Source organism: Musca autumnalis, unplaced genomic scaffold (assembly GCF_047663935.1).
Source record: "Musca autumnalis isolate F117 unplaced genomic scaffold, ASM4766393v1 scaffold_4, whole genome shotgun sequence".
NCBI lineage: Eukaryota > Metazoa > Arthropoda > Insecta > Diptera > Muscidae > Musca > Musca autumnalis.
In genome coordinates this window covers 193,472,932-193,497,090 of record NW_027411977.1, presented here as the reverse complement: position 1 = coordinate 193,497,090, position 24,159 = coordinate 193,472,932, and the positions used below count along the sequence as shown (strand labels likewise).

Genomic DNA, 24,159 nt, shown 5'->3' with positions numbered 1-24,159 from the left:
TAGTTACAAGTAGTAGTAGTGGATGTAGCGCCAATGGAAATTGGCATGGGTCCTCCGGACCACATGGGCTTTCCGAGCCATTTATATTATAAGAAATGTACAAAAAAGAAAGAAATTGCTAAAATGCTCACTATTGACGGTTCCGCCGTTTAATGTAAAATATGTACTCATAACTAAAGAACTAGAAATTAAGTTGAAACATCGCTGGATATTTCAAGGTGGCCGGCAATGTTTAATTACGAATAGTTTCATTCTCTTTTCAGATTATGATGTTTCATTTCTTCCGTTAGAACTTGACCATTTAGCAGAAGTGCAACTTTGTGTTTTCGCACAAAGTGAAAGATGTCAAATTCTAATGAGAATGTACTAAAAATTGGCGCCACTTTGCAGTGTCCATCGTTTGTTTTTATTCTCTCTTTGGTTAAATAAAGAGTTGTTATTCGATCTTCGTCGACTAAAGTAGTTAGTTGGATTTTCGTCCACTATTGGATTTTCGTCCACAACAACATTGTATACAAAAGGTACAGATATTGTTTTCCAAACAATACCTATATATTCAATAAAGGATTGAATCATTTTTATTATAACGAAATTGATGCTGCTGTTGTTTTGTTTTCTTTTTGGTTTTTTTTCTTTTTATTGCCTCCGCAAACAACCTTAATCCTACACCCCAATAGCAATCTTAATTCCAAATTTCAGGATTCTAGTTCTTTCAGTTCACCCAAATCCAAGTTGTACTAAATTTAGTACCATTTAGTACTTTTCGTACACATCAGTACGACTGTCCTCCATATCTGAATCATACACTCCAACAGTAATCTTGATTCCAAATTTCAGTTTTGCAGCTCTATCCGTTCACCCAAATCCAACTTGTACTAAATTTAGTACCATTTAGTACTTTTCGTACACAAAATCATTTCCTTATATCAATACCACATCCCAACCTTGATTTCCATATCAAATATCAAATTCTAGCTATATCCGTTAAAAATACACAGTTGATACAACATTTAGTAAGTTTTAGTACTTTTTGTACACTTGTAGTTCGAATTTCCAACAACCCTTTGGTACATCTTTCTAACTCTCAATTAGGGACCCTCATTCCAAATTTCAGAATTCTAGCTCTTTCCGTTTGCCTGATACAAAGGGTACCATATTTAGTACCTTTTAGTACTTTTCGTTCCCTTCCAGTTCGAATTTCTAAAAACCCAGCCTTATCCCACCCCTACACACCAACAATAACAATTTATTTAAGTATTTTTATTATTTATTTATTTATTTTATTTATTTATTTATTTATTTATTTATTTATTTATTTATTTATTTATTTATTTATTTATTTATTTATTTTATTTATTTATTTATTTATTTATTTATTTATTTATTTATTTATTTATTTATTTATTTATTTATTTATTTATTTATTTATTTATTTATTTATTTATTTATTTATTTATTTATTTATTTATTTATTTATTTATTTATTTATTTATTTATTTATTTATTTATTTATTTATTTATTTATTTATTTATTTATTTATTTATTTATTTATTTATTTATTTATTTATTTATTTATTTATTTATTTATTTATTTATTTATTTATTTATTTATTTATTTATTTATTTATTTATTTATTTATTTGTTTATTTATTTATTTATTTATTTATTTATTTATTTATTTATTTATTTATTTATTTATTTATTTATTTATTTATTTATTTATTTGTTTATTTATTTATTTATTTATTTATTTATTATTTATCATTTATTATATATTATTTATTATTCATTATTTGTTATTTATTATTTATTATGTATTATTTGTTATTTTTTATTTATTATTTATCATTTATAATTTATTATTTGTTATTTATTGTTTATCACTATTTATTATTTATCATTTATTATATATTATTTATTATTATTTGTTAATTTTTATTTAATATTTATTATCTATTTTTTGCTAAGTATAATTTATTATTCACTATTAATTATTTATCATTTATTAATTCATAATTTATTATTTATATTTTTTATTTATTATAATATAATTTAATTCATTTATTATTTACTAGGGGACCCTGCGAACTTCGCCTCGCAGTTTGTTAGGTACAGAACACAACTGTAAATCGGGACTAAGATATATTTTTTAAGCAAATATCATGTTTTGCGATGGAAATTAAGAAATTTGGTAGCACAGTTGAAGCAAATAAATATCATAACGCCCCTATTCGTTTCATAATCGATGGTTTTCTGCAATTCTTGTTTTCACCACTGTACACGATATTTCACTCAAGCAATTGAATACGAAGGAAGGAATGCGATCGTAGGAATTTGTATTTAATGCTAAATATATATCGCTTATTTAAATTTGCGTTTGAATCAATTAACCCATTTTGAGCAGAGGGATACGATTGTTATCAGGTAACCACCTTCGTCTACTTTTTTCTGACTTCTCTGTTTATCGTGATCTCCCGAATTCTACTTGCATTGCAAATTCGGAATTAGACGCAATGGCTCTGGTAACACGGACAAATACGGTCATTTAATTTTAACTGGGACTGTACAATCCAGTACTTGGTACATTGATCCTTGTTAGCAGTGCTATTCTTTTGCTATTCTTATATTTAATCTCGATGTAAAGAACATAGTCAAATTAATATCACAAAGTAATTAATGTTTAATAAGTATTTACCTACTTATGTCGCCCGATAAAGAAAATATGTCAATACCTCCGATTTCTTGTTTTTTTTTTTTCTTTCCAATTTTGAATATCATCATTTTTCGATGTACGTACGTACAGGGTATCAACAGTACCAGTGTACAGAATTCTAGCTCTATCCGTTCACCAAAATAAAAATTGTACCAAAGTTAGTACTTTCCATACCAATAAGTACGAATTTCCATAACTACCTTAATCCTACACCCCAATAGCAATCTTAATTCCAAATTTCAGGATTTTAGTTCTTTCAGTTCACCCAAATCCAAGTTGTACTAAATTTAGTACCATTTAGTACTTTTCTACACATCGTACGACTGTCCTCCATATCGGAATCCTACACTCCAACAGTAATCTTGATTACAAATTTCAGTTTTCCAGCTCTATCCGTTCACCCAAATCCAACTTGTACTAAATTTAGTACCATTTTTACTTTTCGTACACAAAATCATTTCCTTATATCAATACCACATCCCAACCTTGATTTCCATATCAAATATCAAATTATAGCTATATCCGTTAAAAATACACAATTGATACACATCTTTCTAACTCTCAATTAGTGGCCCTCATTCCAAATTTCAGAATTCTAGCTCTTTCCGTTTGCCTGATACAAAGGGTACCATATTTAGTACCTTTTAGTACTTTTCGTTCCCTTCCAGTTCGAATTTCCAAAAACCCAGCCTTATCCCACCCCTACACACCAACAATAACAATTTATTTAAGTATTTTTATTATTTATTTATTTATTTATTTATTTATTTTATTTATTTATTTATTTATTTATTTATTTATTTATTTATTTATTTATTTATTTATTTATTTATTTATTTATTTATTTATTTATTTATTTATTTATTTATTTATTTATTTATTTATTTATTTATTTATTTATTTATTTATTTATTTATTTATTTATTTATTTATTTATTTATTTATTTATTTATTTATTTATTTATTTATTTATTTATTTATTTATTTATTTATTTATTTATTTATTTATTTATTTATTTATTTATTTATTTATTTATTTATTTATTTATTTATTTATTTATTTATTTATTTATTTATTTATTTATTTATTTATTTATTTATTTATTTATTTATTTATTTATTTATTTATTTATTTATTTATTTATTTATTTATTTATTTATTTATTAATTTATTTATTTATTTATTTATTTATTTATTTATTTATTTATTTATTTATTTATTTATTTATTTATTTATTTATTTATTTATTTATTTATTTAGTTAGTTAGTTAGTTAGTTAGTTAGTTAGTTAGTTAGTTAGTTAGTTAGTTAGTTAGTTAGTTAGTTAGTTAGTTAGTTAGTTAGTTAGTTAGTTAGTTAGTTAGTTAGTTAGTTAGTTAGTTAGTTAGTTATTTATTATTATTTATCATTTATTATATATTATTTATTATTCATTATTTGTTATCTATTATGTATTATTTGTTATTTTTTATGTTTATTGTTTATTATTATTTATTATTTATCATTTATTATATATTATTATTTGTTAATTGTTATTTAATATTTATTATTTATTTTTTACTAAGTATAATTTATTATTTACTATTAATTATTTATCATTTATTATTTATTAATTCATAATTTATTATTTATATTTTTTATTCATTATAATATAATTTAATTCATTTATTATTTATATTGGTTATTCATTATAATTTGCTAGTTTGTATATATGTACGTATGGGTGTGAGTTGAGTTTTCGTCACTTCCAGAAATCTTACTAATTAATGCATTCAAAATGTTGCATTTATCTTCTGCTTTGTTGGTCCTCCTTGGTCAGTATTTTTCCATTAATAATATCAGTAATGTGGCTATTCTTTCCGCTATCTCGTTCTCAATGACACTACACTTCTCCATAAATCTATGGAAGTAAAATCTATAACCAAGCAATGATTGTACCTCTGTTTGTGGTTTCATGTGGTTGTTTTTGTTTTTTTTTTTCAATATCAAATCTTAAATTAGAAAGCCAACAAAGAATTCACTCCGTCAAGAAGAAAGTGTAAAAAATGGTTTCAGTATGTATACGATTCCGTTGACGAAAGAAAACTTATTCCGCTTATCATTACCTAATGTCACCGCTTATTAAATGTGTAGTACTCGGCGATTCGGGTGCTGGTAAAACCAGCCTCCTTAAAGCCTATATCGATAAAACCTATTGTCGTAATCCACCACCGACAATGTATGTTGAATATGCTGTAAAAACCACTACCGCAGCAGGTTTAACCAGCAATCTGATACTGTGTGATGCAACCGGAGTGGAAGACTACAATTGTGTAAAACGTTTGTGTTATCCAAAATCAGATGTATTTCTAATATGTTGCTCAGTATACGAAGAGAATTGTTTGGAAAATATTCGTGATAATTATTTGTATGATATTCGAATGTGCTGCCCTGATGTGCCGATCATTTTGGTGGCTACTAAAATCGATTTACGTGATACAAGTAAAGACACGCTAAGCAAAGCAAACAAACGTATTCTAACCTTCGTGGAAGGTCAACAGATTGCCAAAGCTATTGGTGCAGAGGAATATTTGGAATGTTCGGCTCTCAATGGAACCGGAGTAGCTGAGGTATTTCGGGCGGTGGCAACTTGTGGTTTAAATTATCGTTTGAGTAATGCTGAACACAATTATGGGTGGAAATGCTCATTGTTATAAAACTGACTGACATTGTTTCTTTTTTGTTAGTAAATAAAGGTTATTATCAATTTTATCGATTTCAGTATTAAACAAGTAAAAAAGCGTTAAGTTCGGCCGGGCCGAACTTTTCAAACCCTCCACAATAAAATATTCTGAACTAAAATGGAATAATTAGTTTTCATTCCTGTCCCCAACGTTAAGTGGGTACGTTAAAATGTCAGATAATGTACATAAAATGCATCATTCGGGAGGCCCTTTTTATGGTGCCTATATCTAACTATGTATGATGACAATTTTTGGTGGGCTAGAAATTGGGAGGTACCGTTATATAGGGGTTATAATAAAACCTACCTATGTTGACAGTTTTTGATGGGAGCCTTTAATGTCAAATAACTCCTAATTCGGTTAAAAATTGCAGCTAGAATCCTCAAAATACCTAAAAATGTGGGCTATACGAAAATATGAACTTAAATGAACAATTTTTGTTGGCTTTTAAATTTCAAATTACAGAAAGTTCGTCCAAAAAATAAAGCTAAGGTACGGAAAATCGGGAGGTTTGTTTTGGGGCTATACCAAAACATGGACCTACGTTGGTTAAACAATTTAAGTAAAATCCTCAAAGTACCGAAAATCGGGAAGTATCGTTATATTGGGGCTATGTTGAAAATTGTTGATGCATATGAGTGGTGACCACTACAACCTTAATATGTCAAATGGCTATACTAACACATGTACCTATGTTCATATTTTTTTCGAATATACGTTTTTTGGTCACTAAGAACCCTAAATATCAAATTATAGCTAATTCGGTCTAGAAATGTGACTTAAAACGTCAAAATACCTGAAATTGGGCGCTGACGTTATATGGGCGCTATTCCAAAACATGGACCTATGTCCACTAGTTACATAAGTTTATTGACATTTAAGAACCCTAAATGTCAATTTATAGCTAAATCGGTCTGAAAATGTAGCTAAAAACGTCAAAATACAGTAAATCAGGGGTACCGTTATTTGGGAGCTATACCAAAACGTGGACCTATGTCCACAACATTTGTTATATAAGTTTATTGACACCTAAGAACCCTTAATGTCAAATTATAGCTAAATCGGTCTGAAAATGTAGCTAAAAACGTCAAAATACCGTAAATCGGGGGTACCGTTATATGGGGGCTATACCAAAACGTGGACCTATGTCCACAACTTTTGTTATATAAACTTATTGACACTTAAGAACCCTAAATATCAAATTATACCTACATCGGTCTGAAAATGTAGGTAAAAACGTCAAAATACCGTAAATCGGGGGCTACCGTTATATGGGGGCTATACCAAAACGTGGACCTATGTCCACAACATTTGTTAAATAAGTTTATTGACACTTAAGAACCCTAAATGTAAAATTATACCTACATCGGTCTGAAAATGTAGCTAAAAACGTCAAAATACCGTAAATCGGGGGGTACCGTTATATGGGGGCTATACCAAAACGTGGTCCTATGTCCACAACTTTTGTTATATAAACTTATTGACATTAAAGAACCCTAAATGTCAAATTATAGCTAAATTTGTCTGAAAATGTAGCTAAAAACGTCAAAATACCGTAAATCAGGGGTACCGTTATTTGGGAGCTATACCAAAACGTGGACCTATGTCCACAACATTTGTTATATAAGTTTATTGACACCTAAGAACCCTTAATGTCAAATTATAGCTAAATCGGTCTGAAAATGTAGCTAAAAACGTCAAAATACCGTAAATCGGGGGTACCGTTATATGGGGGCTATACCAAAACGTGGACCTATGTCCACAACTTTTGTTATATAAACTTATTGACACTTAAGAACCCTAAATATCAAATTATACCTACATCGGTCTGAAAATGTAGCTAAAAATGTCAAAATACCGTAAATCGGGGGCTACCGTTATATGGGGGCTATACCAAAACGTGGACCTATGTCCACAACATTTGTTAAATAAGTTTATTGACACTTAAGAACCCTTAATGTCAAATTATAGCTAAATCGTTCTGAAAATGTAGCTAAAAACGTCAAAATACCGTAAATCGGGGGTACCGTTATATGGGGGCTATACCAAAACGTGGACCTATGTCCACAGGTTTTGTTATATAAGTTTATTGACACTTAAGAACCCTAAATGTCAAATTATAGCTAAATCGGTCTGAAAATGTAGCTAAAAACGTCAAAATACCGTATATCGGGGGTACCGTTATATGGGGGCTATACCAAAACGTGGTCCTATGTCCACAACTTTTGTTATATAAACTTATTGACATTAAAGAACCCTAAATGTCAAATTATAGCTAAATCTGTCTGAAAATGTAGCTAAAAACGTCAAAATACCGTAAATCGGGGGGTACCGTTATATGGGGGCTATACCAAAACGTGGACCTACAGGTTTTGTTATATAAGTTTATTGACACTTAAGAACCCTAAATGTCAAATTATAGCTAAATCGGTCTGAAAATGTAGCTAAAAACGTCAAAATACCGTAAATCGGGGGGTACCGTTATATGGGGGCTATACCAAAACGTGGACCGATATAGCCCATCATCGAACTTGACCTGCCTGCAAACAAAAGACGCATTTTCCCAAAATTTCAGCGTCCTATCTCCATTTTTGTGGATGCTAGAGTGATTACCACAGACGGACGGACGGACGGACGTGCACAGATCGACTCAGAATTTTACGCTGATCAAGAATATATATACTTTATAGGGTCGCAAATGAGTATTTCAATGCGTTACAAACGGAAAAACAAACTTAATATACCCTCCATACTATGGTGGAGGGTATAAAAAGAAGACTTTATGTAGCTTGAGGAGCATAACAAATAATTACAAGAAAAATTGATCAAATTGTGAAAGAAGGGCGAGAAAAAGATGTTTGGGGTTAACCTAAATAGGGAACCTATATTACCCCTATTGAGCTTTTTGGAAATATTCGTCGCACAGTGGCTCAGAATCATTTTTTCCTGACCAAAACTCTGTAACTTTTGAACGGATGGAGATATTTTCATTTTTTTGTTTTTTTTTTTTTGTATTTTTGTTTTGTTTGACAGATAATATAATTAGCTTTCCGATGCATTAAAAACATTTGAATTCGGCTTAGCAGTTGCAGAATAGTTTTGGGATTTATTTAAATATATCAATGAACACCCTAATATCTTTGAATTTGGATAAAATTATTTATTTTATTAATCAAAATGAAAAACCGCAAAAAGAACAACAAAAAGTATGTTTAATATATATACATACAAGTACTTGCTATGCACATAAATTTACTGAATTGACTTGAGTTATTTAAATAAGGGTCGGTTATATACTGTATCAATGGTGCGGACTTATATTACCGTATATGATTCACCGGTCATGTCTACTATTTGATGTGAAAGTAAATAAACTGTAACTACTAAATGAACAGCACAAACAAAATATAAACAAGAATTTATGTACACTGTGAGGAAAAAGTGCAGGGCTTAATATTATAATTATCAATTGCGAAGTACATTGGTGAGTTTTATTGGTGACGAAATATAAACTCACGACAGGCAACTGCTATATTCTTCTTAAATCCCTTATATTACACTATGCAACACTGAAAATGCAAACAACTTCTAGTATGGATTTTTTGAAAGTACATATTTAGACTACAAAAACCCTAGTTGGGTTTTGTCCTGTCAGATCCAGTTCGGATTTTATGGCCTCATCTAAACCGGGCTAAATCTACTCTTTTTTGCATTTATCAGGCCTTTATCTAAGAAACGAATAGGAATTTGGCCTTGCTGTCTTTAGCAATATTGTAGCCCTAAACTAGTAGAACTTATCTTTTGAAGAAACCACATAAGAAAAACTCCATCTAGGGCATCAAAATCTATAAAATATAGAAAATTTTACATAATTGCTGAAGTTCTGGTCAGTATCGGCTAAACTATTGGGAGTTGAACCAAGTAACCTTTTGCAAAAATCTTCCAAATAAAGTTCTCAACAATTCTTTAGAACATTCTGAAACTCTAAAATGCTTACTTCATGTTGTTTCAGCGGTATTTTGCATCATATCTTTTACAACAAGTATTTCAAACACAGTTCACACCAACAGTTTATTCTCGCATTTCGGATTCCACTACATTATTGACATTTTTTTAAATCGTCGTTGAAAATGTACTGAAAACAACGGGATAGAGGCATTTTACAACAATGACATGTTCTGAAGAGTTGTGTATTACATTCCAGGGAATATTTAAAAGTTAAAAAGTTAACGGTTTTGGAGATACGGTGCGAAATGTATAAAAATTGTGGTATTTTTGCATATATTTTGAAATTTGAGGCAATAAATATAGTTTTTCGAGTTCATTATTTCTCCAAATATTGTTTTCTTGTCCTTATCTACAAATTTGCTTCAGAGGTCAGAAGAAGATTCGCATTGGTTTCAGAGATATAGCCCCGAATTTCTTTAAAAACTCAATATTTAACCAAGTTTAGATGGGGCCATAAAATCCGAGCTGGATCTGACACAACAAAACCCAACTAGGGTTTCTTGTCGTTTGGGTCTGTACTTTCAAAAAATCCTCAGTTCGAATTGTTTGCACAAGATCACCTTAAAAATGTTGCACAGTGTTATTCACCACTTAGTATAATAAATAATTCTTTCTGTGTATTATAGTTAAACATTTTTCCTACAGCAAGTGGCTAGTAGCTAGCTAGCAATGTGCCCTTGGCCTTGGTCACTTCTAGTCGAATTAGAAACACTAACAATTGCCAACACAGTAAACATTGTTGTAGCTGACGACAACCACTACAACACGACATCGAATATCGAAAAATAAACTACTCTACTCTAGAAGTACCCAGGACAGGAGGATGTTGTGAATTTCCATTGTTTTCCTTTGACACGTTGGTTTGTTTTACGTTTGCAATTGTTTTGTATTTCAATGTATCTGGGTACGAAAGAGTGCTTCCTACTTCCTTGTTATGGTGTTGTCTTTCTTATATGTTGTATATGTTTGTTTACACCCAGACATCATTGGTTTCTCCTGTTCGTGGAGTGGTTTAAACGGTAAGGGAATCTTTGTTATACCCTCCACCCTAACACCTCGAAATATTCTTCGGAGAGAGATTCAATATTTGGTACAGAAGTTTTTACCACTTGCAGGATGGTTGGTATTGAAGATGGGATATATCGGTCCAAGTTTTGGTATTGCCCCCATAGAACGGTACCTCCCGATTTTCGGTGTTTTTAAGGTTTTAGCTTTATTATCCTTGACCAGATATTTACCCTGCGGCAAATCCTAGAGAAGACCCAAGAGATGCAGATCGACACATTTCACCTTTTTGTCGATTATAAAGCAGCATTCGACAGTCCCCTCCGATCAAAGGTATTCCACGCAATGTCTGAATTTGGTATCCCCGCAAAGCTCATCCGGCTTTGTAAGATGACTTTAACTGATACTAGGTCCTCAGTTAAAATTGGAAAGAACCTCTCCGAAGAATTTTGTACCAAAAGAGGTTTCAGACAAGGAGACAGCCTTTCGTGTGACCTATTCAACATTTTGCTGGAAAAGGTAATACGAGATGCAAATGTCAAAAGAAATGGCACAATTTACACCAATAGCCACATGTTACTTGCCTATGCTGATGACATAGACATCATGGGACGGTCCGTAAAGGAAGTAACTGATACCTTTAGGAAGGTCGAAGCAGAATCTGCGAAAGTGGGTCTGGCGGTAAACGGCGAAAAGACCAAATTGATGGCGTCGACGCGCAAAGCGTCCATAGAGCTCGGGCCAACTGTGGAAGTTGGTACCTACAATTTTGAGGTAGTTAAAGACTCCGAAGCATGGGTACTTGCGCAAGCAGATGAGGCAGTGCTTGGTGTGTTTGAGAGGAAAATTCTTCGAAAGATCTACGGGCCGATTTGCGTTGACGGTGAATATCGACGTCGTATGAACCACGATCTATATAAGCTATACAAAGACATGCATATAGTTAAACGTATCGAGATGCAACGATTGCGTTGGCTAGGCCATATCATGAGAATGAGCGATGATGAACCCGCTAAAAAGGCGTATGAATACATGCCACATGGCGGTGCACGCAGAATCGGTAGGCCTAAGCTTCGATGGAGCATACAAGTGGATGAAGAAATGGAAAGGCGCGGTATTCCAAAAAGTCAAGCGAAAAACAGAGAGGAATGGAGATTTTTTCTTAGTTCGGTCTATGGAACAAATGTTCTGTAATGGGCCAACTAAGTAAGTAAGTAAGTCAACGCAATAAGATGTTATCGATCATATAGCCCCCATAGAACGGTACCTCCCGATTTTCGGTATTTTTAAGGTTTTAGCTTCATTATCCTACCAAAATGGCTGATATTTGATACGTAGTCTTCTTTAGGGGTATAAAACTGTCCCCCAGAAATTTGTCGGTATCGGTCCATGCCTTCATATAGCCCCTATAGAACGGTACCTCCCTATTTTCGTTATTTTGAACGTTGTGGCCTCAATATTCCACCGAAATGGCTGAAATTTGGAATTTAGACTTCGTTTGGGGGCACTCAAACTTCCCCATTTAAATTTGTCGGTATAGGTCCACGCCTTCATATAGCCCCCAAGGAAAGGTTCCTCCCGATTTTCCGTATTTTGAAGGTTGTGGCTTCAATATTCCACAAAAATGGCTGAAATTTGGTATTTAATCTTCAATGTGATATAAAACTCTTCGCAGGTCCACCCTTTCATATTGCCCCATTTCCGACTAAAATTCATCGGTATAGGTCCACGTTTCGATATAGCCCCCTTAGAACGGTACCTCCCGATTTCCGTAATACTGAAGATTGTGACGTCAATATCCCACCGAAATGGCTGAAATTCGTTATTTAGTCTTCCAAGAGTTATAAAATATTCCAGAAGAGTATTACCAGTACACGTCTTCCTATATCCCCATAGAAGCGTACTTCTTGATATTCGGTATTTTGTAAGTTTTAGCCACATTCTCTTACCGAAATATAGGAAATTTGGTATTTAGTCTTCTTTGAGTCTAAAAACTTTCCGTCAGAAATTTGTCGGTGTAGATCGACGTTTTGAAATAGCACCCATAGAACGGTGCCTCACATTGTTTTGCCGAAATTGCTGAAATTTAGTATTAAGTCTTCATACACGAAAGGAAACTAATTATTCCATTTTACTTCAATACAACTTGTGGTGGAGGGTATAACAAGTTCGGCCCGGCCTAACTTAACACCGTTTTTACTTGTTTTATTATAATATCATATTAGGCCTGTCCCAGAACTGCAAGAATCTACTAATTTGTACTATGTTTTTCGATATCATTAAGGAAAAATTGTAGATTCTTGCATGTTCTGGAACAGACATATTGTCATAAAAATTTTTTAGCCAAACCCATCTGAAAGTGTTTGAAAGTTAAAAAAATTTTTAGACCCAGTACAAGGGAAAGGACCATTCAACGTTCATACTTCTGGGCGTTATGAGCTTTCGGACTGCGGTCATAAAATACAGTTACATTTTAAATGGTATGACGTGCTTAACAACAGTATGGGAAAACAAATATTTGTTTAAGGGCTAGCATATATGTACTTTGCGCCTAAAAGTATAGTTCATTGTTTTTATTAAATCGAAAAATCAAACTGCAATTACACCTAAGGTCGATTTTACACATCACGCGTTACTACATTGGACCAAAATTAAACGCTAGCCTGTTGCCCGTAATTTTATGTAAGTAACAAGACCTTTTTTGGCCCGGTAACGTTACCTATGAGATGAAATTATAAAATTTTTTAGATACCGACCGTGTAGTATCTATGAACTAATAGATAGGTAGAAATTACAGCCATGTTTCAAATGTTAATGGAGGTTTGGACTTTGATCAGACTTTTTGGAAAGCCCATGTGTGACCCTATTTATATATTTTTTAATTAAAAACTTAACTATTTATATATTCGTTCAGATTTCGTAACGTTACCTATGAGATGAAATTTTAAAATTTTGCTTACAAGGTCGGTATCTATGAACTAATAGATAACTAGACGTTTCTAATTTTAATGGAGGTTTGGACTTTGACCCTATTTATATATTTTTTAATTAAAAACTTAACTATTTATATATGTATATACCCAGCATACCAAATGTAGGATGTCCGACACATCTAAACAATTTCGCAAATTCGTTCCGATTTCTATACGCTTTTTCGTAGGGGAATTCGTTTAGATTTCGTTCCGATTTCGGAGAGAATGTCGGAAATAAATTTCCCTTCGAATATACCAGTGTGTTTTTCTTCAGATTTCGGTACGAATTCGGATCGATATGTCGGAAACAAATTTCCCTTTGCACAACAACCACCTTTTGTATGCATCTAACTCCTTGCTGTTAAAAAAAATTTACAAAAGGTGGTTGATTTCATTTTAGTTTGTTGTCGAAAAACAAAATTTTTTATTTTTGCCTTCTTAAGGCGAAGGCCATTTATAGTGATATTTAATTAATTCTCTTTCGAGTTGAGCTGTTAGGCCTTTAGAGATACATTGAAAAATTAGGAGTCTACCGAAGTCCCACGCATCCAACCATTACACTACGTTTCACGGGTGGTAAATCCGATCTTCAGGTGTATTAGGATGTTGTTTTTTGTGGCAGACGAAGGCAAAGCTTGGTAACTGGTATATATATCGAACTTCATTAGATAAATGTATATGCGAAATTATGTCAGTTAATTGAAACTCCAAACTTTTCCTATAGTCCTGCTTTGGTAAATTGTTGATTATAAAATTCGCATATACAATTTTTAAATATTTTAAATAAAAAAACATATAATAATTCAAGCTAGTGCTGATAGACTCAACATATCCGTACACAAAGTGTACGTTGTTATATTATAACTACAAAATGATAACAACCAGTGAAAAACATTAGAGAAACGTTTGAAATCACAATCTTCCAATAAAAACATAACAAAAAGGTCGAACTACAGAAGACCTTAAAAGGTAGAAGACCGCAAGAGGTTTCCTGTTGTCTATCAAAGACATGAAGAGGTCTTCTGTTGTTTATAGAGGAACTCAAGAGGTCTTCTGTTGTCTATAGAAGAGGTATTCTGTTGTCTATAGAAGAGCTCTTCTGTTGTTTATAGAAGACATCAAGAAGTTTTCTGTAGTCTATAGAAGAACTCAATAGGTTTACTGATGTCTGCAGAATACACGAAAAGCCGTTCTGTTTTCTATAGAAGACATCACGACTTCTGTTTGCTACAGAAGACTTCAAGAGGACTTCTGTTGGGTATAAAAGATCTTTCCGATGTCCAACTTCCGTGTTGTGCCTGTTCGAACTTTATTTGCTACCTTAAATCGGGTGCATACCATTGCTGCAACAAGGTGGTGATCCGAATGACAGCCAGGTGCCCTTATGAATATCTAGATGCTTAAACTGATGCTGGTACTGCTAACTTTGAGCAGTGTCAAGATTCATTCATTTGGAAATGGAAATTTATTCCATTGCCAACTGTTGAGCCAAAGATATTCACAGATCATGATCCCTAAAACATTTGCGGGGTAGTCAATTTTAGAGGGTTTTTATACCCTCCACCATAATATGAAGGGTATAATTAAATTTGTCATTCCGTTTGTAAATATAGAGCTTTGTAATTTGGTATAGAAGTTTATATTACTCCTAGTATGTTTGGTATTGCAAATGGGCTACATCGGTCACATTTTTAATATAGCCCCCATAGAACGGTACCACCTGATTTTCCGTATTTTGAAGGTTTTAGCTTCATTATTACACCGAAATGGCTGAAATTTGGTACCTAGTCTTCATTGGGGGTATACAATTTTCCCCCAGAAATTTGTCGGTATAGGTCCTTCATATTGCCCCTATAGAACGGTACCTCCAGATTTTCGATATTTTGAAGGCTGTGGCCTTAATACTCCTCCGAAATAGCTTAAATTTGGTATTTAGTCTTCGTTGGTGCTAAAAACTTACCTCAGAAAATTGTCCGTGCAGGTCCACGCCTTCATATAGCACCCATAGAGCGGTACCTCTCGATTTTCGGTATTTTGAAGGTCATGGACACAACAACCCACCAAAATGTCTGAAATTTTGTAATTAGTCTACGTTGGAGGTAAAAACCTTTCTGACTGAAATTCTTCGGTATAGGTCCACGTTTCGATATAGCCCCATAGAACGGAAATCCCGATTTTCTTAATTTTAAATGTATAAGTATAAGTCCACGTCTTCCTATATCCCCAGAGAACCGTACCTCTTGATTCTCGGTATTTTTTAGGGTTTAACCACATTATCTTACCGAAATATCGGAAATGTGGTATTTAGTCTTATTTGAGTCTAAAAACTTTCCGCCAGAAATTTGTCGGTATCGGCGTTTTGATACAGCCCCCATAGAACGGTACGAATTTCGATATTTTGAAGGTTAGATACATTGGTTTACTAGAATTTGGTATTTAGTCTTCTTCATAAACGAAGGGAATCTAATTGTTAAATTTTACTTCAATACAACTCGTAGTGGATGGTATAACAAGTTCGGCCTGGCCGAATATAACGCCGTTCTTATAGAACGGTTACACTAGAGTTTTTTGCCGGGTTAACCCACTTCGATAGGATTTATTTGACGTTTGCGCTATGGAATTGACATTTAAAATCGAAACCCACTAGGTGTTCCGACTTCTATTTTAAAATCATGTGCATATGAACTTTATCGTCCCTTAACAATTATTTTCAATGACTCGTTGACATTGGGATATTTCCCATTTGTCTGGAGATCTAGCTTTATTATTCCTTTGCATAAATCTGATAGTAGATGTGTGATTGAAAACTATAGAGGTATTGCAAAACTAAGTGCAATTCCTAAACTTTTTGAGCTTCTGGTTTCACGCCGAATAACTCATTTCGCTAGATCTATAATATCACCTTATCAACATGGTTTCGTTAAGGGTAGGTCTACCTTGACAAATTTATTGGAACTTACATGTCACGTTCACAATGGATTCGTAAATAAATGTCAAACTGATGTTATATACACAGATTTCGGTAAGGCCTTTGACACCGTTGTACACGAATTGTTAATATATAAGCTTGATTCTATGGGGTTCCCATCAATACTCTTGTCTTGGATACGTTCTTATTTACAGGACCGTACCCAAAGGGTTTCCTTTAATGATATTCTGTCAAAAAATATAACTGTGCATTCTGGTGTTCCTCAGGGTAGCCATTTAGGTCCATTACTTTTTGTACTCTACTTAAATGACCTTCCATCTGTTATTCGTTGCTCTAAAGTATTAATGTTTGCTGACGATGTTAAACTGTTTAGCAATCATGATTCTTACAATCAATCAATTAATCTGCAACATGATTTGTATTCTCTTTTCAACTGGTGTAGTGTCAACGGTATGTCATTAAACTTAAAAAAAAATGTAAAAAATTTTCATTTTATAGATCTCGTCCTGATTCTTGCGATTATTTCATAGGTTCTCACAAATTGGATAATATAGACTCGTTTGTGGATCTTGGAGTTATTTTAGATAGTAAATTACGTTTCAACTTACATATAGAGTCTTGTGTTAATAAAGCCAAGTCATTACTTGGCTTTATAAAACGCTGGTCTAAGGAATTTGACGATCCATACGTGACCAAACGCTTATTCACTAGCCTTGTCCGACCAACATTGGAATACGGTTGTGTACTTTGGAGTCCTTTTTACAAATGTTATTCTGATAAGATAGAATCAGTACAAGTTCAATTTCTTTTATTTGCTCTTAGAGGCTTAGAGTGGAGCACAAGTGAATCTCTTCCACCATATGAAAACCGTCTAAAGTTAATTGACCCTCCAACGTTGGAAAAAAGACGTTTAATGCTCAGATCTATATTCATTATTAAACTTTTGCGTGGACAAATTAAATCACAGTTTTTAATTGGCGAAATCAATTTTAATGTATGTATATGAAATAAGTAATCCACTCCGATCTTTATGTGATGAATATAACAAGTTATATAATAGGATGTCTTTATCGGAACCTCTGCATGTCATAAAAAACTTTATCTTACGTTCTTAGTATTGTTGTAGCAGTTGCCAGGCAATATGTTAGATTAGACCTATTTTATTTTTTGATGTGTTTGTCTTTAAAATGTAACTTCCTAACCGGCTGATGTTTTGCTGTAGCTGGTTTTCCCTAGTCTACTAATCCCCCATATTCCGGAATATGAGGTGTACGCGCTCCCTACGTTAAGGGGAGATGGCCCTCTCGGTCGGCAAGGGCGGGAAAGAGTGGCGTTGGGAACGACAGAAAAAAAATCCGGTTAAGTGTAACCGGGGTATTACTTGTTTTTATTTTTCTTTGTTTTTTTTTTTTTCATAGTAGAATATTTAGTGTCAACTTGAGATGACCAAGATAAGTCTTGGATTTTGCAAAGTTAAATCCGGTCAGGACAGTTTCATGGCATCTTTCATCCCCTACGTCATCCACACCCTCAGGTATATCCATTACAAAAGTTAAAAAAATGTTGATGTGCTATTTAAGAGCTGTTGAAATTTTTCCGAAGTTGCCCTGTTTACAGTGATATAATGTTTTTCGTGGGCAAGCCCAAAATACAAATTTAGCGGAAACCAACTAAATTGGCCCAAACTTTGCGCATCGTAATATTTCTCTCAAATATAAATCAATTTCAGAGATAACCAATCCCTTCCCGTACCTCAAAATTTTCTCTTAACTGCAGATTAAGAACTGGTCGAGGATTTTTTTAAATTTTATGCGATAACGTTGAAATTTTAGTTGTGATCACGACCATAACATTGTATTTTTTGCTAGGAGAAGTAAATTTTCCTGAGATATGATCTCCGAATTTTCCCAATTTCTACGGTCACTCCACCTCTAGCACTAAAGTATTTAATAGTCTTCTTGGTCTATTATTACGAGTACAATTGAAATATAGAAATTGGTTTTCTTTAATTCTCTCGAAAATGTCCCAAATGTTCCAAAAAACCGATCCCAAGCGGTATTCATCCTTCTTTTGTCAAGAGAAAACTACCACAGACAATACTCACATCTGGTATAAATTAACACCTAAGTCAACCTTGACCTTCATCATATTAATCTCAATCAGAACCATTACCGTTAATCTATTTTTTAATAAGCAATTTAATAAACAATTTCCCCCAACATTATCATTTTTACCCCGTACTCGACCAGTTCCAGTTCTTTACTTCAAGTAGCTTGATAGTAGTTGTAGATTGCATTGGTGTGTAGTGGTAGTTTGATTGTCTGAAATCAATATTTGCTTTCGATACCTGCATGTGTACATTCATTTCCATTTATTGTTCTGTCGTCCAATATGTCCTCTTAGTAGTGTGGATCCTATGTCATGTTTTATTGCTTTTCATTATTGTTCGTTCATCTTCTTCTCTAGCCTATACAATGGATTTCCTATAGACCACCGAACAATTCAAATGGAACATCCATATGCGATAAGTGTTAGATTTTGTTAAACAATATTTCGTCGGCAAGGTGGAAAGGGGGAGTAAGTTTCGCAACGATGAATTGATTGTTTTTGCGTATGGCCGTCGATTGGTCATCAACGGAAGTTTGTGTTATTACAACAATTTTCAATTAAATGGATATTTGATTGATTGCAATGTTCGGTTTTTTATTTTGCCGAATTTCTTAAGCCATTTTGAAGGTTTTAAATTTTATTTAAAGGGTGGGGGTGTGTTAGAAGATAAAAAACTTTTGTGTTGAATTGAGATATCCATATGAAAATTTGACACAAGATGAAGTAGAAGTCGTAGAAAAAATAGAAATTGCTAACTCAGAAAACGCATTTTTTGAGTTATGTCACTCTTTGAGTAAATGAGCGATATGATCTTTTACCAGAATAAATAGTTTAAAAATGCATATTTATTGTCATTTTAAAAATTGAGTACCTCGTCAACTGACTCAATTCTCACTCAATAAGAAAATTTGACTGAGAGGATTTCTTTGTCTATACATTCATTAGTCTATAATGCCACCTCATGGAAGTAAAATGTGAATAAAATAGTACATTTTATTTCAACGGGTTTCGAAACGAAAATCGGGAGGTACGCTATATAGGGGCCGTACTGAAACATAGACCTATGTTAACAATTGTTGGTGTAATTATTTTGCGACCTCTGGAAACCTCACGTCAACGTAAAATTACAGGTAATGTTGCTAAAACCCTCAAAATACCGAAGATCTGAAGGTTCCGTTATGTGGAGGTTATACCGAAACAAAGACTTATGTTGAAAAATTTTAATGGAGATATTTCGTGACCTCTAAAACGTCAAACTACATGTAGTTCGATCAAAAATTGTTGCTAATTCCCTCAAAATACAGAAGATCTGGAGATACCGTTATATGGAGCCTATACCGTAACAAAGACTTATGTTGAAATTTTTTAATGGAGATATTTCGTGACCTCTAAAACGTCAAACTACATGTAGTTCGGTCAAAAATTGTTGCTAAAACCCTCAAAATACAGAAGATCTGGAGGTACCGTTATATGGAGGCTATACCGAAACGTGGACATATGTTGAAAATTTTCGGTGGATATATTTTGTGCGCTTTAGGAACCTAAAATTTTAAATTACAGGTAGGTCGCTTAAAAAATGTAACTAAAATCATCAAAATACCGAAAATCGGGAGGTACCGTTATATGGGGGCTATACCGAAACATGGACCTATTTTAAAAATGTTTGGTGGAGCTAATTTGTGACCTCTTGGAACCTAAAACGTCAAACTACAGCTAGTTAGGCTAAAGATTGTAGCTAAAATCCTCAAAATACCGAAAATCGGGAGGTACCGTTATATAAGGTCAACACCAAAACTTGGACCTATGTTGGCGTTTTTGGTGGAGAAGTTTAGTGACCACTGAGAACCTCAAATGTCAACATACAGTAAGTTCGGCTAAAAATTGTAGCTAAATCCTCAAAATACCGAAAATCGGGAGGTATCGTTATATGAGGGCAACACCAAAACATGGACCTATGTTGGCGATTTTTGGTGGAGAAGTTTCGTGACCACTGAGAACTTCAAATGTCAAATTACAGCTAGTTCGAATTTCACATTACAGCTAGTTCGGTTAAATATTTTAGCTAAAATCCTCAAAATACCGAAAATAGGGAGATACCGTTATATAGGGGCTATACTAAAACATGGACCTATATTGACGATTTATGGTGGAGAAGTTTCTTGACCACTGAGAACCTCAAATGTCAAATAACAGATAGTTCGGCTAAAAATTTTAACTAAAAGCCTCAAAATACCGAAAATAGTGTTGGGCAATCTCGTTCATTGAGCGCATCGATCTTTTTCATTCCGTTCACCAAAAAGATCCGGGTCGTTTAGTTCGTTCGTTGGCTCTTAATCGTTCAACAATAAATTTGACTGTGTTATGCTAAGTTTACATTTACGAAATCAACTCGATTTCAACTGTCAATTCCATAGCTCAAACGTCAAATGAAATCTCATCTGGATTTCATTTCACGTTTAACCTATGGATTTGACAGCTGAAATCGAGTGGATTTCGTAAATGTAAACCCAGCATTATTTTCTTTTGAAGTCGTTCGTTCTCTGCTGCATATGACTCCGTCGTTCTCTTCACCGAATCGTTCTTTTGAAAATGTTCGTTCACGAAGTGACACATTGTGTGCGAATGGGGGTGGTTTTGTTTCTGGATTTGATATGAAAGAACCAGATGAACGAATAATGCAAAATAAAGATATGACCGAGATGTGCTGTTACTGAGCGAGAGTAGCTCTCTGAATCATTGTTTGTTTTGTGAGGAAATTTGTGCTGCTTGCGCTAACTCAGCGTTTGTTTAGAGTTTGACTGCAAAACCAATGCATTTGTTTTTTTTTTGCTTGCTTGTGTGTATGCAAAGCTAATGGTGGTGGTTTTGTTTTGTAAGCAGAAATGACTCGTCCATCGGGGATCTAAATGAACGATATAATAGAATGAGCTGGATACGGATCCGTACGTTCTTTTCACCGAATCGTTCCTTTGAACCGGTTCGTTCATGAACGACACAACTCTAACCGAAAATCGGGAGGTACCGTTATATGGGGCTACACCAAAGAATGGATGCATGTCCGTCCGTCCGACTTTGGTAATCACTCTATCATCCATAAAAATTTAGATAGAACGCTGAAATTTTGGGAATATGCGTCTTTTGTTTGCAGGCAGGTCAAGTTCGATGATGGACTACATCGAACCACGTTTTGGTATAGCCCCCGAATAACGGTATCGCCCGATTTATTGTATTTTGATGTTTTTAGTCACATTTTCAAACCGAATTAGCTATAATAATTGACATTTGAAGTTCTCAGTGGTCACGAAATACAAATAAAATGTTACGAATTACAAATTAAATTCTCGAATTACAACTGAAATGATTCGAATTACATCTGAAAAAGGTGTATGGTGGAGGGTATAAAAATTTAATTTTAATTTTTTTTTGGTAAAATAACAAATGTTTCACATTGGTATAAAGGAAAACTTGTATTGACAAAATTTAAAAAATTAAGAGAAAATTAAGTTATTATTCAAATCCTACTACCTAATGGGACTTAAAAATGTTTTAAAAAAATGTTTTCAAGAAAATCGAAGAGTCAATCATTGATAAAAATTGATTTTAAATATTAAATCGCGAAAATTGCATCCAAGCCCACTGTGCAATTTTTTTTCTTTCTATTTTTTATTAGACTGCTGATAAAAACTAAAAATATATGTTTTTTATTTGCACCAATATTAAAGAAATGATGAGTTTTTCTTTGAATATAGTTTTTACAAAATTCGAATTTTTCAAGGTGGGATATCTCTGGAAAATCTGAGGAGCAGCACTAACACAGAGACAAATAAAGAAAATCGAAAACCACTGTTTGTCAAAGTGTCCGATTTCACTGAGAATTCCCCATATACATTTTTGTGGTAACATATCTTAAATTTGCCTGATAACTAATGCAACCACAATGATATAAAAATATCGTAACTCAAGTTGACACAAATTTGGCCCATATTTATAAATTTAATTACTATCTCCCTCTCTCGCTCAGTGAACATTTAATTTTCAAATTTTGAAATTCAAAAAAACAAGAGGGAGAATGTTTCTTAGTTCAGTTCATCAATCAACTTGCTCCTCCAACTTTGGGAAAGTGAAAAACATTTGTTTGGGTTCCGGGCTCCCTGGGCTGCGCCCTGCTTACGCACCTGCCTCGAAGTTCTGATAATATATATATGTACAATATGTGTGCAACATCTCTTAGAGGTTGCCTGATAACATAACGCCAATGAGATAAAACAAACATAGCAACCTAATCAGCAATTAATTGTAGACCTGATAAAACCTCGCACAAATGTGCTTCAAGATAACAATTCTACTACTGCTCTCTTTCTCTCAGTAATCTGTTAATTTTCAAAACAATAACAGGGAGCATTTCACGTACGAGTTCCGCATTGACTCTTTCATTTCGTTCGATCAATGCTTCCAATAAAATGTGTGGCACTCGGTGATGGTTGTGCGGGTAAAACATCGCTACTACGTACCTATGTCGATCAATTTTACTTAGAAGAATATCCCACAACAATATATGAGGAATATACAACTGTGTTCCGCCTGCCAAGTGGCGACGAAGTAACACTGGTATTATGTGATACAGGCGATTTACATGTCAAACCTTCCCATTATACGAATGCCGATATTTTCCTTTTGTGTTATGCCATCGATGAACCATGCGCCTTTGAAAATATACGTGAACGTTGGTTACCAGAAGTGCGTCATTATTGTCCCGATGTTCCAATAGTGTTGGTGGGAACAAAAATCGATTTACGCCATGATTTGGAATTGCTGCGTCGCAAACCCTTATTTCAATTTGCCACGTTTAATGAAGGCAACAACATGGCCAAGGAAATCGATGCCATAAAATATCTCGAATGTTCAGCGGTGAGAGGTATAGGAATTGTGGAAATATTTGAATTTGTAACATTTCAAGTTATGGAGCAAAGGTCACAGTGGGTGAACCAAGAAGGCGGGAAGGGGAAGTGTGTGCTAATGTAGATAATAGTGTGGTTATTTAAATAACGAATTTATTTTTTGTTATAAATTATTAAATAATAAAAGAAATTAAAACAAAAATAAACAAATGATGGTTATCAGTTGTGAACGTAATTAAGTGGATATTAGGGTGGATTGGAAAAATTCAAGCGGTAAATGCTGTACAAAAAATAATTACAGATGCCTTATTTAAAATATTAAAAAAATATCTTGGAAGTTTCCAGCTTAAGTCTCCATTTTTAGGCGTTTGAGAGGTATGTAAAATCAACAGTGGATCTATTTATTCCACAGATATAGCCATCAACACAGCCTATGGCAAAACAATTAAGAAAGTTGTTATTGTTAATGTTTTGCTGGAATGTTTTGCTGATTCGAAAAAAAAATATCTCAAGTTCGACCCCCCCACAAATTTTCTTGGGCAAATTTCCTCCCAGTCGAACTTGACGTCAGTTTTATTTAGTTTTCATTTCAATGGTGTAAGGTGAGGGTTTATATAAAAGTTTTGAAGTGGAGTATTATACTCGAACGAATGTTATGTTCAAGGAACACCTGCGGAAAAAGGCAAGACCCTCAAAATATCGAAAATCGAGCGGTACCGTTATATAGGGGCTATACCAAAACATGGAACAATGTTGACTATTTTTGGTGAAGAGATTTTGTGACCACAGAAAAAAATCA

At 33.4% G+C, this 24,159-nt stretch overlaps 3 protein-coding genes across 5 annotated transcripts in view; all 3 read left to right on the top strand.

The window, feature by feature from the left end:
* The window catches only part of DCX-EMAP (Doublecortin-domain-containing echinoderm-microtubule-associated protein), a 701,411-nt gene that overhangs the window by 655,012 nt on the left and 22,240 nt on the right, over window positions 1–24,159 (top strand). The gene's annotated exons all lie outside the window — the stretch shown is intronic.
* Window positions 4,786–5,538, top strand: LOC141402382 (rho-related GTP-binding protein RhoJ-like). The gene has a single exon (XM_073983451.1). It carries the CDS (start codon window positions 4,825–4,827, stop codon window positions 5,410–5,412), a length of 588 nt encoding a protein of 195 aa, XP_073839552.1. The 5' UTR covers window positions 4,786–4,824; the 3' UTR covers window positions 5,413–5,538.
* Window positions 22,864–23,545, top strand: LOC141402745 (ras-related protein ced-10-like). The gene has a single exon (XM_073984664.1). It carries the CDS (start codon window positions 22,909–22,911, stop codon window positions 23,482–23,484), a length of 576 nt encoding a protein of 191 aa, XP_073840765.1. The 5' UTR covers window positions 22,864–22,908; the 3' UTR covers window positions 23,485–23,545.